Genomic DNA, 16,435 nt, shown 5'->3' with positions numbered 1-16,435 from the left:
TTGCAAAGCCCGAAAGGCATTGCACGAAATTCATATAGGCCATCTGGTGTTACAAAGGCCGCTTTAGGTTGGTGTTCACGTGCCATGGGGACTTGCCAATAGCCACTGCGTAGGTCTGTAGAAGAGAAGAACTCCGCGCCTTGGAGACAGTCAAGGGCGTCGTCAATTCTCGGAAGAAGGTAAACATCTTTGCGAGTTATTTTGTTAAGACGACGGTAATGGATATAGAATTGAATCGATCCATCCTTCTTAACAAGAACAACGGGAGATGCCCAGGGGCTATCCGAAGGCTGAATGACACCGCGCTTGAGCATGTCGGCTACTTGGTCGTCGATAACATGGCGCTCTGTCGCGGATACACGATATGGTCTTTGTCGCAGTGGAGCACTGGTATCCGTGTCGATGCGATGACAAACAGTTGACGTGCGGCCCACGGGAACATGCTGGCAGTCGAAAGACGAATGGAACTTGTCGAGAAGGCGTAGAAGCTGGGCATGTTGAAAAACAGTCAACGTGTCGGCGATGGAGCTATGTAAAACATCGGGCGAAGTCGGCTCCCGCGTGGGATTACAGGTCACTCCGGCGACCTCATGAGTGGCGATGGAACCAGTTGGCATGTCAATGATGGCAGCAGGGTCTACACACTGGGCACTGCCAACGCACTCCCCACGAAGCGAAGTGAGAGGACAGGACAATCGGTTGGCGACGAGCAGTCTGCTGACGCCGGCATGAACGTCCAAAAGAGCGAAAGGCAGCAGGGAACATCTGTGGTGAGCGAAAATTGCAGATGGCGTAAAAAGTACGCTGGCATTAGCAACAATGTTGCATGGCACTATGGAAAGGGCAGATGAGTGTCGTGGTATTGTAACGTCTTCGGCAACAAATACTTCATCTCAGGTTCACGAGCGTCAACGAGTGGGGCATTAGACAGCATTTGAAATTCCACTTCAGCATGAGAACAGTCAACGAAAAGGAAGTCCTAATCCAAAATAAGATTGTGGGAACAAGAACACAGCACCAAAAATTCGACAATGTAGAGGAGGCCATTGATCACAATGCGAGCAGTACACGCAGCTGCAGGCGTGATGCATTCCTCAACACTACACTTCATTCAAATATCCCAACTGTCCTGGTTCTCATGAAGCAATGTCAAAGGGTTACCTGAAGATGCAACAGAAAGTTTGTATGGTCCAAAAGATAGCAAAATACAAATCTTCTGATAAAGAGGCTGCTCAATCTGTACACCGAGACAAACAACACTCTTGAAAGAAACTCCACGCGGCCACTTCAGAACTGCATAGCAGGGCACAGGTATCATGACTACCTCTGCTTGTGTCTGCATCGAGGACGGTAACCACACCTACTGAAAACTCAAGATCGCTGAGAGCACACGGTGAATATTCGTTGCCCCTGAGTGACGCAGACAAGGCGTGGCCTTTGCTGCCCTCTAGAACCCTGGGCATGGCACCGTGCCGTAGCATTCCTCTATGTCAAGGAGTGGATACTAGGGCTAGTAAAGCCGTCAACCATATATAGGCAAGCAAGGAGCCAAATAGAAGGAAAACATCGAGAAAAAAAACAAAATATCTGCTAGAATCAATGTGCATGATTCTCTGTGGTCTCCAGGCACTAAGAGTGCTGTGCAGGTCCTCGCTGTAGTGGAGCCAGTTATCACTGCTCTTTACATACTGTAGACCTTTCTTGACACCTGTGCTGCTCACGCAACAGAAGCCTACACAAAAGCTTGTTCGTTGCAGTGGAGCCAGTTATCACTGCTCTTTACATACTGTAGACCTTTCTTGACACCTGTGCTGCTCACGCAACAGAAGCCTACACAAAAGCTTGTTCATTGCACATTTTTGTGAAGGTTCAAAGGGATTTGCGACTCCAGCCAAAATCTCGAAGGCGGATGACACTTGTGAATAACTTTTTTTGGACATCGTTGATAACCATGAGAATGCTGAAGCCTTCATTGTTGTGCATCCCCCTTCTATGTCATCACCATCCCTCATCCAGTCTTTATGTCCTCTCTCCCCCTAAGAAGAAGAGAGCAGATTGGGTGAGGGAACAAACGCGAGTTAATGACATCATAGTTGAAATCAAGAAAAAGAAATGGGCATGGGCAGGACATGTAATTAGGAGGGAAGATAACCAATGGTGATTAAAGGTTACGGACTGGATTCCAAGGGAAGGGAAGCATAGCAGGGGGGACAGAAGGTTAGGTGGGCGGATGAGATTAAGGAGTTTGCAGGGACAACATGGCCACAATTAGTACATGACCGGGGTAGTTGAAGAAGTATGGGAGAAGCCTTTGCCCTGCAGTGGGCGTCACCAGGCTGATGATGATTCCTGGCCAAAATGCTATTCTTTGCCACCTCTACAATCTGACAACAAAGAATTTATGCTGGCAAATTAACCTGCAGTCTACACTTCCATTTCTTGAGTTGCACTTTTTTTTTACATATGATGATAAGTTCATAATTATGGAAAATACTACTAACGACTGCACTTAAACTATTGTGCTTTAAGCAATATTTTATTGCCACTTAATTTTCATGTTATTAGGACGTAAAGACTTGCTCCTCTCAAGCTATTGCCCTATGGTACTTGACATATAACCAATTAAATGCAAATTGAATGACACGCGTACACTTGCTCGCGTGGCCTTTACTGGCAGTCGTGCCAAACATGGATGCACTGACATGCACGAAATGAGGCAAGGTAGACAACAGGAAACTTGACATCTGAGAAAGGTAACAAAAGATGCAGAAGTTAATGAGTTTATTTCCAAGCACTCAAACAATACGTTGTGTACACTATTTACAATAACTGCTCTGCCACATGCCCAACACCAATAAACAGTTGTTTAACTGAAGCCCTAGTGATCCACCTTCAATTTGCAAGCATGTCATGGTACAGAGAAGATATGCAAGCACACTCCCTTTGTAATGCAACCGAGTAACGACACAACTTTGAAAGGAGGCTTAGCCCAAATAAGCAATTAAGACTTCAACAAGAAGAGTCACTGCCTGATGACACATTTTTGTGCGGTAGGCAAATCACGCTGAGAGCATTTGTTTCACAGTATACAACAGCTCTTGCCCATATCAAACATTCACAATGCGTTGGTTCTGTGGAAACGTTGAATTTGCAAGCAGTTTGTGCTAGGAGCCAGTAAAATCGTACAACGCTATGATGAAGCATATGCATTTGGGCTCATGACTTTTGCAGGAACAGAGAGAAAGAACAGGATGCAAGAAAGGGACTTCCATGCTCTTTCTGCTAAAGGTCATGTTGTTCACATGTACAGTCGAACCTCGCTATAACACAAGTATAATGAATTATCGGATATAAGGAAGTAAATATAGCATTTTGTTGGCCAGGATTTATTTCAGTGGAGTATTCTCCTGCAATAAGGAAACTGAAAATGTGAGATTGGACACGGTATCAGTTACACATCGAGGAACATTTTTGCTTGCACATGTGGTGATGCAGAGCATGTTTATTTGGTGCAGAGTGCATGTTCATAATTTATTATTGTTCCCATATCTTGTACCGGCACGGCAAGATGTCGACAGGTCAAAAATGCACAGGAGACTTGCTGCTGGCCCATAGGAGCCACCCCACTTATGTTTCTTTTACATACACCTGACTGCAATCATTTTTTAGTTGATTACTCACGTGCATGCTTATAATGAATATCAGATATAATGAAGGTATTTTCATGCCTGATTCGACTTCATTACAGTGAGGTTCAACTGTATTAAAACAGGCTGTAAATCCGAATGCAGGTCCAGGCTGCCGAAACATTCACCTTTTCTTTGGGTCCCATGAGCCATAAGCTCAATGCCAAGTGTGCATCCCAGCTGTCTGGTTCTTTTGCCATGAGTGCTTCTGCTGGTTTGACCAACTGGCACACATTAGCAATGATCGACGGAGAATACAGCGCCAGAACACACCCGGAGAAAATATTGAACTACAGAACATGATAAAATTTCTTACAAAAATTCTATAAACTGCTTGAAGCATTACAACACTGAACTGTATGTTTGTATTCTCTATATATGTGCAGCTTTGGTTTAGGAAAGAAACGGGGGGAAAAGAGGAAAGAAGGAAAAATCGTTTTATGTAATGGAGATGATGCTTCAGGTAAAATGTTGTGGGTTTAGAGAAATGAACTAGCATCACCTGGTTAGTCAGAGGAGGAAAACCAGTCTGGCTTTTGTCACAAACCTCATTGCACACATTTTTCTGAGGAACTGCACCAGAATGTAGGCACCCAGAGATCGGGCCTTGCGTTCGTTGTGCTATCACTACAAGTGGGGTGGAGGGGGAAGATTTTCCTGCTGCAACCCTACCCAGAGCTTTTTGGCACACCTGCAGCTAGCATAAGTGCATCAGCCCGTCTGATTGCACTGTAACAAATCCTGCAACCATCTAGAATGCCCCATCACGAAATGTACAGGGAACCATCAGCAGGTCCCAAATAGCCTGCAGCCACGAGGACAACATCGACCAGCGTCCAGACACCGAGACCACCAAAGCTGAACAGCTTGCCAATGCCCTCTTGCCACATGCCCAGGTAGAACCGGTCTGCTCCAAAGCCGCCAAGCACAATGCTGCAATGTCAGTGCAAACTGATCAGAACTGATGTACAAACTTTAAACCTTAATTAACAGCACAAAGACACCAGAGGTGACAGAAGCAAGAACAGAGCGCTGACTTCCAACAGCACTCAGTTTCGCCTCTGTTCCCTCTGGTGTCCTTGCGCTGTTAATCAAACTTCTTTATTTATTTTATTTAGTACTTGCTGCCAGACTTAATCTCGGGCCTTGGACAGGAGTGGGTATATAAAACAATACATTTGTTGAATGATGGCATTAAACAATACAAGAATGCATTTGAAAAATTACCGTACACAGCATCTTAACGCTGTTTTACATTTTATAACAAGCAGGTATTATCAACAATCCCGACATCACACCCTTCCATGTACAAAACTGCAATGAGCCTTATGAACACTGCAGAGTACTGTTTTGCTCATTATTGACCGGCTTAGTTCTGCTTAGCGTTGGTTCATGTTGGGCAATAAGCTTATGTAATATATGTGTCACAAGTTGTATTGCACGAGTATTCAAGATGCACGGCTTATGTTCAGCATTTTTTTATCATGAGACGAGTACATCAAGAGCCAAAAAAGATCTCAATTTTTGATTGTGAGGGTATTGCTGGATTAAACAATTGGTGCACTGAGAAGATAACACACTTGACCTATATTTCCCCTCAAAACTTGGTTAAGTTGGACAAGATGCTGAGTTCACTTCCTTGCTTTGACATTTTCAACACGTTAGGCTCTACAAATATGTGTCAGAGAATTGAGATCACTTCATTAAATATTATTTTGTAAAGTTGGGTCTATGTAAATAAATGTTTGACTGTACTGTTGTTGCCCTGTGGTCAAAGAGGAGGACAGTAAACGTGAGAGAGCCATGGCTAGATGAGAGCTTTTGCCAATGTCCTTGCAGAACAGCTCATCAGAAGAATCAAATCACAAGTGCAGGTTAGAAGCGTGAACAAGTGTGTGTGCATCAATTTCATGGCAATTAAGCACATTAATATATGGTATGCTACAAAAGTATACAAACCTGAGCACTAGGGCTGTCCACCAGCTGTAGCCCCTGGTATAATTGCAGAGCAGGTTCTTGTGGAACTGCCTCCTACCTGAAAACGAACAAGTTTTTTGTCACAGAGCAGTCTACCATGTATTCATCAGCATCTAATGGTAAGATTCTTACTATAAATCTTCTTCCAAGTGGCTGAAAAATTCCTTGCTAAGTGTACTACTTCTGACATTGCTTGACAATGAATTATCATGGGCGGTAATCAGTAATCACATGGTTTCTTAGAAGCAAAAGCGTGTTCCTGTTTCTTGTACAGGTTCTGCTTGGATTGCTGCTATTACCAGTGGGACTATTACCGATCACCAAAATGCTGCTATCGTCACCATTCATTCTCGTCACTGATCAAGAAGAGCTACTGCCCATACTGGACTGTCTATTCAGTGCTGTCTCAGGAAGCACATGACCGGAACCGCCAGAAGCATTGGCATCAGCAACCGAAGCCAACGCTATAAAACTATGCTTTGCCAGAGCACTCAACAGTGGTTATGGCAGCGATACCATGACGTGGACCTAAAACACATTCCTGTTGCTTGTCCAGGTTCTGCTTGTATTATTGCTGCTATTACCAGTGGGACCAGAACCAATTTGCCAAAACACTGGTATCATCACCATTCATTCTCATCAGCGTTCAAGGAAAGTTACTGCCCCTGCTGGACTGTCCATTCAGCGCTGACTCGGGGAGCACAACGTCACCGAAACTGCCAGGAGTGTTCGCATTAGCAACCATAGCCAGCGCTATAAAACTTTTGTTTCACCAGAGCACCTGACGGTGGGCATGGCAGTGATACCATGATATGGACCTCAAACCCGTCCCTATTTCTTGTCCAGGCAAGCAGGCAGTACGGCAAATTTTGCCATAGGAACAATGTCTACCTAATTTTGCTGCCATACCTATGGCCATTGTGTCAAATGCTTTCTGATGTGATTACTTCCCTTCGATTGCTGTTGTTGCTTAGTGGTGATATAGAAAACTAATCCGTGCCGACGGATGACGAGCTAACAAAGCATTTGGAATCGATCGCAGAAGACAAAAATCAGTGACCAACCAAAAAGTATTTGGAATTGATAAGAAACTTGCGTAAAGCGAATAGTAGAACAAAAATATTGTGTGAAATACATGAACAAAAATAAATTGACGATCTTGAAAACAGAAGTCGGTGGTTGAACCTTATTGTTTATGGAGTCCAGGAACAGCAGAATGAGTTGTTTGAAAGACTTTAAGATATAGTGTCAAAGACAAAAACTTTAAGGACACACTGCAGGTACAAATATCAGGAATCGAGCATATTCACCGCCTTGGTAGAACCAACTACCATAATACATGTAACCTGGGAGTGCACTAAGCGCCCTCATAGGCCAAATAGCAATAACACAATAGAGTAGTGGGACGAACAGCTCAACCATTCCGACTTGGCAGAACAAAAGTCCTTAATTAGCCAGGTCAGGCAGGTGGCAGAGGCCAGTGGGGTCCTGGACTTGAGGGTTCTGACCAGCCCTCCTTAAACTTTCTTCCTGTTAAATAATGTTTCTCTCTCTCCACACACACACACACTTGACTACCACGACGAAGTTAAAATACTTTAGTCTTGCTCCAAACTGAAAGGCTTCGGTTACTCGATAGGCGAAGATTACCCATTTGGCGTTCGTGAAATAAGAAAAAAAAAAAGTGGAATACAACCAAACAACATCACAGCAAGGCGAAAAGCTTAGACTGATCTATGACAAAGTTCAGATAAATGGTTGTCCTCATGTTTAGGATGATAGCCGTAAGAACACTGTGTAATAAAAAGAAAAAAGGAAAAAGCCAAACTGCTAGCAGCTCGGTCTTCCTGGTGGCAACGTCCCTAATGTTCCTCAATGTTACCACGTGAAGTCTTACGAATAAGATGGACCAGCTGGAAGCATTTTGTTGACATTAAAACCTGATATTATCACTGTGATCGAAACGTGTTTGAATGCAGCTCTATACGGCCATGAAATCATGCCGCCGAGCTACTCAATCATTTACAAAGATAGAGATACCAGAGGGGGAGGCATTGCAATACCCTTGTGGCAGGGAATTTAATTATGCCGGACATGCCTGGTGTCGAGGCAATCTGATTTAAGCTATATCTTAATGACAGTATCATGCACGTTGGTGCCGTTGATAAGCCCCCGAATGCTGTAGCTCCGTATGTGCACCCTCTTTTTGACTAAGTGAATTCGAACATGCTAGGTGGCAGGACAATTACGGCGGGTGACTTTAACCTACTCGATGTAAACTGGCTCTCGCCGAGTCCGGGTTATGTGCACAATACTGTAATAGACTTCATGTTTACATTTATTTTCACCCAACTTGTTGTTCAACCTACACGAGTGCATGGAGCATTCTGTTCTGTTAGACCTAGTATTTGTGTGTGATTACTTTTCAGCTGACAGCACACGAGTTCAAACAGTAGATGGAATATCCGATCACAAAATTTTGTGCACCTTGCCTTTATCAGCTCCCTTTCGTCAACGAGGCTCGGTAAAGCTCGTACTCTCTTTCAATAAAGCAGATGATGCCGCAATAATGACCTACCTTTCACATGCATATTCTGACTTCTCAGATCTTTGTTCAGATAGTAGAGCAAGCATAGATGATGTGTGCACACATTTCAAAAACCATGTCATGTATTGTACAGGTAATTTTATTCCCACATGGAAAAAGTCTACTAGAAAGCACAATCCATGGTTTAGTCACGAAGTAATTCACTTAAAGTTCAAAATAAAACGAGTAAGAAAGTACAGAAAAATACAGGGGAGCACTAGCTCTCAGATAGTGTCAGTCACGTTGGTCTTAAAAGGCAAGATACGGAATTTGAAACACCACCATTTCGGACACACATTCCACATCTTTATCAAAAACTCGCCTGATAAATTTTGGTGCTACACGTGCACTAAACACACAACCCAAACCACTTTACCAGCCACAGAAGGGAAGATAAAGGCAAATATTTTCTATTCTTACTTCCACTAGGTTTTTAGTAGTGACAATAGCATGATGATTCAGGTGCACCTTGATTACAGCGACCAAGTTAAAACATTACCATCTTTAGAAATCACAGCCACTGGTATTCTTTCACTACTCTTAAAGCTTGATGAAAAGTAGTGGCCTGGATGAAACACCGAAAAACTTCTTAAAACGCTATTCTGAACTGGTTAGCAGGTACCTCCATCTCATATTCATGAAATCAATTTGCGATCAGCCTTCCCAAGGACTGGAAAATTGCCAAGGTAATACCGGCGCGCAAGTCTGGTGGTATCAACCCCGTCAAACTACAGACCAATTTCTCTCACTTGTACTCGTCGTAAAATTCTCGAGCACGTTATGCTAAAATTAATAACAAAATATGTGTATGAAACCTGATTTCCCTTTCTCAGTGTGGTTTCAGAAGCCAGTTATCTACAGTCGCCCAACTTGTCAAGGCAATGCATAACTTCGCGCTGGCCTTTAATAACCACTCACAAATTTATATGATATTGTTGTACTTGTTAAAGGCCTTTGATCATATGGCACATGCTAAACTCATCTCTAAACTTACAGATAAACATGAAAATGGATCGATAATGGACTGGATTAGAAATTACCTTACAGATTACTAGCAGTTCGCACAATATAATGGCCACTGTTCTGACACAGTTAAGGACCTTTCAGGTGTCCCGCAGGGATCTGTATTGGCACCACTCGTTTCTGTTATTCATAGACAATATTGTAGAAATCGTTGATGTAAAAATTAGGTTATTTGCATACTACTGCATGCTCTACAGTGAAATTAAAGACCATAACGATCAAGTGGCCCTCAATAATTATCTGAACAAGGAGCCCAGTGGTGTCGAGACTGGCGGATGGTAGCTAATACTGAAAAAAAAAAAAAACGGTCACAATGACTATAACAAAGAAGAAATGTCAACTTTCATTCCCATTCTCATTTAAGGGCATAACCCTTTGAGCGGTAACTCAGTAGAAATACTTCGGGTTTTCAATAAAATCTGACCTCAGCTAGAAGCAAAAGTGCAACATGTGTAATAAAAAGCAATGAATAAGTTCTTTTTCCTTAAACGAACCCTCTGCAATGCAACTCGAGAAACCGAGCACTTGTCATATGTCACGTTTATTAGACCAATCCTAGAAGATGCAAACATAGTGTGGTTTCCGTTCACAAATACAAGCATTTCTGCACTTGAGGGCATACAGTGCAAGGTGGTAAGATTATCCTTTAACTGCTACAAGCGAACCAATTCACTTACGGAGCTTCTGCAGCGCGTGGGGCTAGCTACACTGTGCAACGGAGCAAAGATACATAGCCTGAAGTTCTTTTACCAGTTGTTGAATGGTCACTCCAAAACTAACATTGTAGCTTTCGTTAACATAAAAGAAAAAGAGAAGGTACGCCAAAAGCACGATTCAATGTACAAAGGCTATTTCTGTAATAACAATGTTTAATTCTTTTTCTTTCTCTCAAGTAATCAGGAAATGGAATGCGTTTTACCAATTGCATGTAGACCAACCAACGCTACAAATGTTTGTAGAAGAAATTGAGAAATATATACTGCATGTGTTCCTGCCAAAGTGGCAAACTTATGTGTGCCACTAACTCTAGAGTGTTTTTTAATTTTTTCTTCATACATCGAGTACGATGCTTGTGCCTGTATATTATCTGCAGTATACAGCCACTCCTGTAATAATCCCACTCATGGGATTGACAGATTCCAAAATAAATAAATAAATAGCATAATCATATCCTGCATTCAACACGTCATTAATAAACAATAAACAGACTGTCACTTTCATGAATAATTTCTTTTTTATGCAACATGACAGCCTGTGTGACATATCACTGAAGTGATGGCATTTCGCCCACTCGCCATGGTGGTGTAGTGGCTTTGGTGTTGTGCAGCTAAGCTCAAAGGTGTGGAATCAAATCCTGGCTGTGGCAGCCACAATTCTATGGGGGCAAAATGAAAGAGAGAGAGAGAGAAAGAGAGAGAGAGAGAAAGAGAGAGAGAGAGAAGTGCACGTTAAAGCACCCAAGGTGGTAAAATCGATCCGGAGTCCACCACTGTGGTGTGCCTCATAACCACAGTGTGTTTTTCTTGGGATGTAAAACCCCAGAATTACATTTTTGTAGTATCGCCCACTGGCTTAGGTATTGAAGGCCCACCAAAATTTATCCAAAATACAGCCTGAAGTCTATTTCTTGTGATTGTACAATATGCTGACTCCCTTGGCAAATAATGATGAGCCTCTTGGCTTTCTCAGTATGAGTAAGCCAGTGTGTGTGGTGGCGGTGGTGCTGCTCAGAACAGGAGCTCCATAAGCATCAACAAAAAAGCCTCTTAATACAAAGCCTTTGCACAGCTCCTTACCAAGACAGAGAACATCAGGCCGAACGTTGCATGTTGCAATGTAGCGCTGACGTGGAGCACTGTTCACCTGGCAGGTGCTGTTGTGGTCACAGGTATGCTCACTGTTTGCTGTCTGATAGCAGTAGCGGCAGATCATCTTCCGCTCAAAGGCACCAGACTTGTCCTGCATAGTATTGCCGTCCATTGCACTGTGCTTCTTGTATGTGATACGTCGAGGGCAAGCCTTTCTTGCGTAAAAATTGTATGGAGAGAGCTCAAAGAAACATTTTCTAAATAGTAGCAAATTGCCAAGTGAGTTTAGGATGCCTTTATTTTTTTGCTTGCTGTATTACAACTCAAGTGCCATTAGGGACCTTTCTGTTAACATTATGCAAACTGAATGAGAAAGCATGTCAGCATGCATCATTTCCTTTATTTCTTGCACAGATAGAATTATGAAACAATGTGTGTGCTTGAGGTTTGTTTGTGCTAGTTAGTGCTCCGCAAGAGCAGGTAGTTAAGCACGAGTATAGACAGGAAAAGAAGACATGATACACACAAGTGCTAAATTCTAACTGAAATTTAATAGTGATGACAAGTGGTGTATGTACTCAATAAAGATGATGATGCTTCATCGTGAGGATGTTCTTCAGGCATATGATTACACAAGAATAACAGAAACTGTTTCTTCAAGTCATGCCCATTTGTGGTTTGCAACATGCTGGGGGGTGAGGTCTGTTGCTTTGCCTTTGCAAAATGGATGGTAGGATGGATGGAAAGAACAACTCTGAAGACTCACTGCCACCAATCTTCGTCTTCCTTGGTTTCATTTCGTACATCAACATTGTTGAGAATAGCAGGCTTGTAAAGACTATACTGTACAGCATACATCTTATAATTGTACACTATAATGGCACTGGGATCATTAGGAGGTGCCATTACACAAAAAGCAAGATGAAACAATCAGGCATCATGTCTGTAAGCATTTATAGTAGGCTTTGTGCAGTGAACATGACAGACACTAAACATGCAAAGTCTAAGCACACTAAATGACCAAGAACCCATAGCAGCTATTACTGCAGAATCAGAACGGGGAAAAAAAAAAAAACTAGCACCATACGTGGTCATAGTACCTGTGCGACCAAACAAATGTTCTTTGACAAGTGTCTATAAAAGCAGCTTCAAGCTCCTTGAAAGGAAAGGCTTTCGTGGACCGTAACCAAAGCTGGTGGTTCGGCCACACATGATGATGGTATTATTGTTGTTCTCACTTTTTTTTTTACGCAAACAAGATGCAGTAACTAAATTTTAATTGGAACTTAGGGCTCTTGCGGGTCATTCTTTCTTTCTCGTCCGCGTCTATGTTCACGCCACACCATCTACTGTCCCAGAAATAATTATGATTAATTTTCTAAACAAACTCTAACAGCATGATAAATAAAATGTTTCGGGCACAGCGCATATCAGACTTGGGGCGAGCGTGTGGCTAGCATTCCAGTGCAGAATAGCATTCCAGTACAGAAATTTACCGCCCTGACTACATATGAGGGACTGAACACAGCTACCAGTTCCCTTCACAATACTGGCCCCTTCTATTAAAGAATAAAACATGAAATGTGGACATAAATTTCGCTTAAGTTTAGCCTGTGCTACACACAGCAATTTCAAACTGTACTCGGATGAGATGCAATTTGCGGATTAAATGTATGGATTTCAATTATGCGCTGCATCGGCCTTTTATTTTTCGCAAGCAGCTCATACGTGCAAAATTCGGACAAATATAACACCGAGAAAAATAGGAAAAACGAAACTGGCTTCGCGCTCGTGGTGTCACTCACAATGCACTTGATTCCCGACTTGGGCTGACACATAACAGCGACTTCATCACCATAAACGCAAGAGTAGTTGAATTTGCACGTAAGGCACTCGGCGTTGAGCCTGTTGCACGGCGCGTCCGATGGGCAGCTCTCGTGGCCAGCATCTCGAACCAGGGGCCTCGCCTGGAGCTCCTGCCTGTTGTAGAAACGTGGCAGAATCAGTATTAAATAAGACAGAGCACTAAGGTAAGAAACCAGAAAGAGAAAGTTGTCACTTGGCGACACTAACTGGGGAATATCTCCGACGCTGTAGATCAAGTCTGCTTTGCTTCTGTAGACACGAGAAACTGTGCTTTCGTTTCCGAAAATCAGGTGATGAACGTTTCCACTGGAAGGATGCCTCAGGACCTGAGATTCAGCACTGGAAATCTCCACCCCTGCAGTTAACAGGAGAGCAAAGAAGCGGTCTTGAGAATGGAGACATTTGGAAACGGCGTCTGCAACATGTTTTATGTCAGCGAGAAGAACACTAAGCTATGGTGATTAGAATGAGAATGACAGAACGTAGGCCTGTTTGGCTAAAGGCTGCAATGGCGCGTTCTTACCGTCGTGCACAGATCCACTGCAGAGGCAGAAGGAAAGAACAACGAAAGAAAAAACGAATATAGTTTGAGGTCCTCGATGTAACAGTTCCGCAACATCCAAAGCCACCATTATTGTTGTCACACAGTGATGCCAGAGCAGGCCAGATTTTGATTCGACAACCGCCAAATAAACAAAGTAAACGTGGTGTTTGAAATTCTTCTTGGAACTAAGTGTTGCTTATTACCTTCATAAAAATGTATTCAACAGTTTAGGTCAATAATAATTTTGCGAATTACTTACAATTTTCTTTGTCATTTTCGGTTTCGTTTCTTGAGCGAGTAACGATGCGTTGCAGATTTTTTTTTCTTCTTTTTTTTTCACAGGCGTATTTGGCGTTTCTTGGTGCTTTCCTCCTAGCAGAATACACAGTAATCCGTGAGGTACTCCATCGGACTTTAGTTAAAAACTGCAGTCTTTCTCTTTGATTGCGGGATGCAATCCGCACCAACGTTACTAGATTTTTTGAGCCCTCCTCAGGCGCCGTATATTGCGGGCGCATCCTGGCAAATCCGCGCCTTGCCTTGCCCTCAGATGATACGTGGGAGCGCCGCAGGTAGCTCTCGAAATTTTTGAGAGAGCTTTACCTAAAAAATACCGCTTGTATTGAATGGGAAGAGATGAGAAGCGAGTAGAAAGTTGATATCAACAAGGGACTGAGGCAGGGTGCCCTTTATCCCCACTGCTGTTTATGATGTACATGGGGAGGACGGAAAGGACGCTAGAAACAAGTAATGTCGGGTTTAATCTCTCATGCAAACAAGTGGGTACAGTAGTAGAACAACAGCATTCAGGTTTGTTTTATGCGGACGACACTGTGTTGTAAGCTAACAAGGAAAGTGATATGCAACGTCTGGCTAATATCTGTGGACAGAAAGCCGATAAGTTAGATCTGAAATTTAGCGTTAAAAAATCAGGTGTTATGGTATTCAATGCAAACAGCGAGCAGACAGGGACAATACAGGGCCAGTAAATGCCTTGCGTAAAAGAATATACCTTGGTATATGGATAAACGAAGGCAATATATATGTGGGAACACAGGAAAAAACAATGAGTAAAGGTGAAGAGAAATGCGCCCATAATGAAACATAGAACACTATGGGGATACAATAGGTACGAGATGCACCGGGGTATGTGGAAAGGTGTAATGGCTCCAGGACTTACATTTGGAAATGCGGTTGTTTGCTCGAAATCAGGGATACAATCAGGACTCGATAGAAACCAAAGGTCAGTGGGACGCCTCGCATTGGGCGCTCAAGGGAAGACTACAAATGAAGCTGCAGTGTGCAGGGTGATACGGGCCGGACAAGTTTTGAAGTGAGGGAAGCTCACAGTAAAATTAATTATGAAGAACGACTGCGCAATATGGAAGAAAGTGAATGGGCTGGGAAAGTGTTCACATATTTGTATACAGGAATAACATTGATTCACAATGGATGAAAAGAAACAGGAAGCTTACCAGCAACTATGTGGCCTGTTTGGTGAGCAACAGCAACGAAGTCAAGCGGAAAGTCAGAGAGGCTGAGATAATCTCATGGGTGGCGGCAATCGAAAATAAATCTGCAATGAGTGGCTACTTAAGAGGAAAAACGAAATCAGGAACGATACAATTTATGATGACTCAAAGAGAAGCTCATTACTAATCGAAGCGAGATCAGAATGACTTAGAACACACACTTATAAAGTCAGACAAAGGAAGAAGCATGTGCTTGCTGCAGTAAAGCTAGGGAAACGATGGAACACGTTTTATTAGAATGTGAATATATCTGCCCAGCGGTCGCTTTAGGCATCTCTGGCCTCATGTTGTTTGTTCATCCACTTTCATTTCCATTAATTTATCATTTCTTAAATTTATTTAGTAAGCACAAGTAATTTCCCCTATGTTGTCCTTGGTGTCGGTGTCTGTTGGCTTCTTGTACGTGATATGACTTCAATGAATAGGAACTTTGCGTATAATTACTTTTTGAAATGTTACCGGAATTGACACACACACACACACACACACACACACACACACACACACACACACACACACACACACACACACACACACACACACACACACACACACACACAGAGCAGAATTTTGCAGAGCGGCAGAGCAAAATTTCAGTTTTTCTTTTAAATGCAACACACCTCATATCAGATGTTGTGCAGTGGTTGCCGAGAAAAACTAATGCACTTTCTACATGTATTTAGATAGGAGCATCAGAGATAAAGCTTCCTCTTAAGGAGACCAAACTCCAACGTGAGCCCCCCCCCCGAACGAAATTTCTGGCTACGCCACTGACGTGGGCCGATCCCGAAGAAAGTGCAATGCCAGCTCGACCCGCGGCGGAAATGAAGCAGGCGTTAAGCACTCCTCATACGTGGGCCGATCCCGGAGATATCTATAGTGCAATGCCGGGCCGACCCGCTGCGGAGGTGAAACAGGCGTTAAGCACTCTCCATACGTGGGCCGATTCACCACAAAAGTAAAATTAAAGGCGCGTAATTTTATGCGTTTTCAGTCATCTATAACAGTGGAACGGTGAAAGCGTAATTCTTTATTGAACTGAAATAAAATGCTTGCTTCGCGGCAACTATTTACTGTCAAGTTTCACTTCAGTTGGCATGAGTAAAACGGGCTCAGCAGTGAAATGAATTATACCGCGGACTTTTGAAGAGTGAAATGCTTAGACTCAATACACTTTGTCCAATGTCTGCTGCACACCTCATCGCTTTCGCCGATTAAAAGACTCCAAAAAGAGCAGATGCTCTGGAGGTATCAAGTACGACGCCATTTTGGAAAGGTCGCATGACGACGACTTCGTTTGCCTCTGTGATTGGCTGGCGGAGTAACACAACGCCGCGCGATCAGTGTGCCTTGGTTGCCAATTGCTGTTTTTTTTTTTTAAGTTGTATCCTGCTATAGTAGGCGTCCGCGAG

At 43.0% G+C, this 16,435-nt stretch overlaps 1 protein-coding gene across 1 annotated transcript; it reads right to left on the bottom strand.

Annotated features, from left to right (window-relative positions):
- Nucleotides 1-2,764: 2,764 nt before the first annotated feature.
- amx (TM2 domain-containing protein 3 almondex) lies at nt 2,765-13,618 on the bottom strand. The gene is made up of 6 exons (XM_065453189.2): nt 13,471-13,618; nt 13,155-13,302; nt 12,887-13,061; nt 11,070-11,232; nt 5,646-5,721; nt 2,765-4,619 (listed from the first exon to the last, which is right to left on the bottom strand). Exons 1-6 carry the CDS (start codon nt 13,577-13,579, stop codon nt 4,451-4,453), a joined length of 840 nt encoding a protein of 279 aa, XP_065309261.2. The 5' UTR covers nt 13,580-13,618; the 3' UTR covers nt 2,765-4,450.
- Nucleotides 13,619-16,435: the final 2,817 nt, after the last annotated feature.

Source organism: Dermacentor albipictus, chromosome 1, assembly GCF_038994185.2.
Source record: "Dermacentor albipictus isolate Rhodes 1998 colony chromosome 1, USDA_Dalb.pri_finalv2, whole genome shotgun sequence".
In the NCBI taxonomy this organism is placed as follows: domain Eukaryota; kingdom Metazoa; phylum Arthropoda; class Arachnida; order Ixodida; family Ixodidae; genus Dermacentor; species Dermacentor albipictus.
Note: the sequence above shows the minus strand (reverse complement) of the source record. Positions and strands in the feature narration are given on the sequence as shown.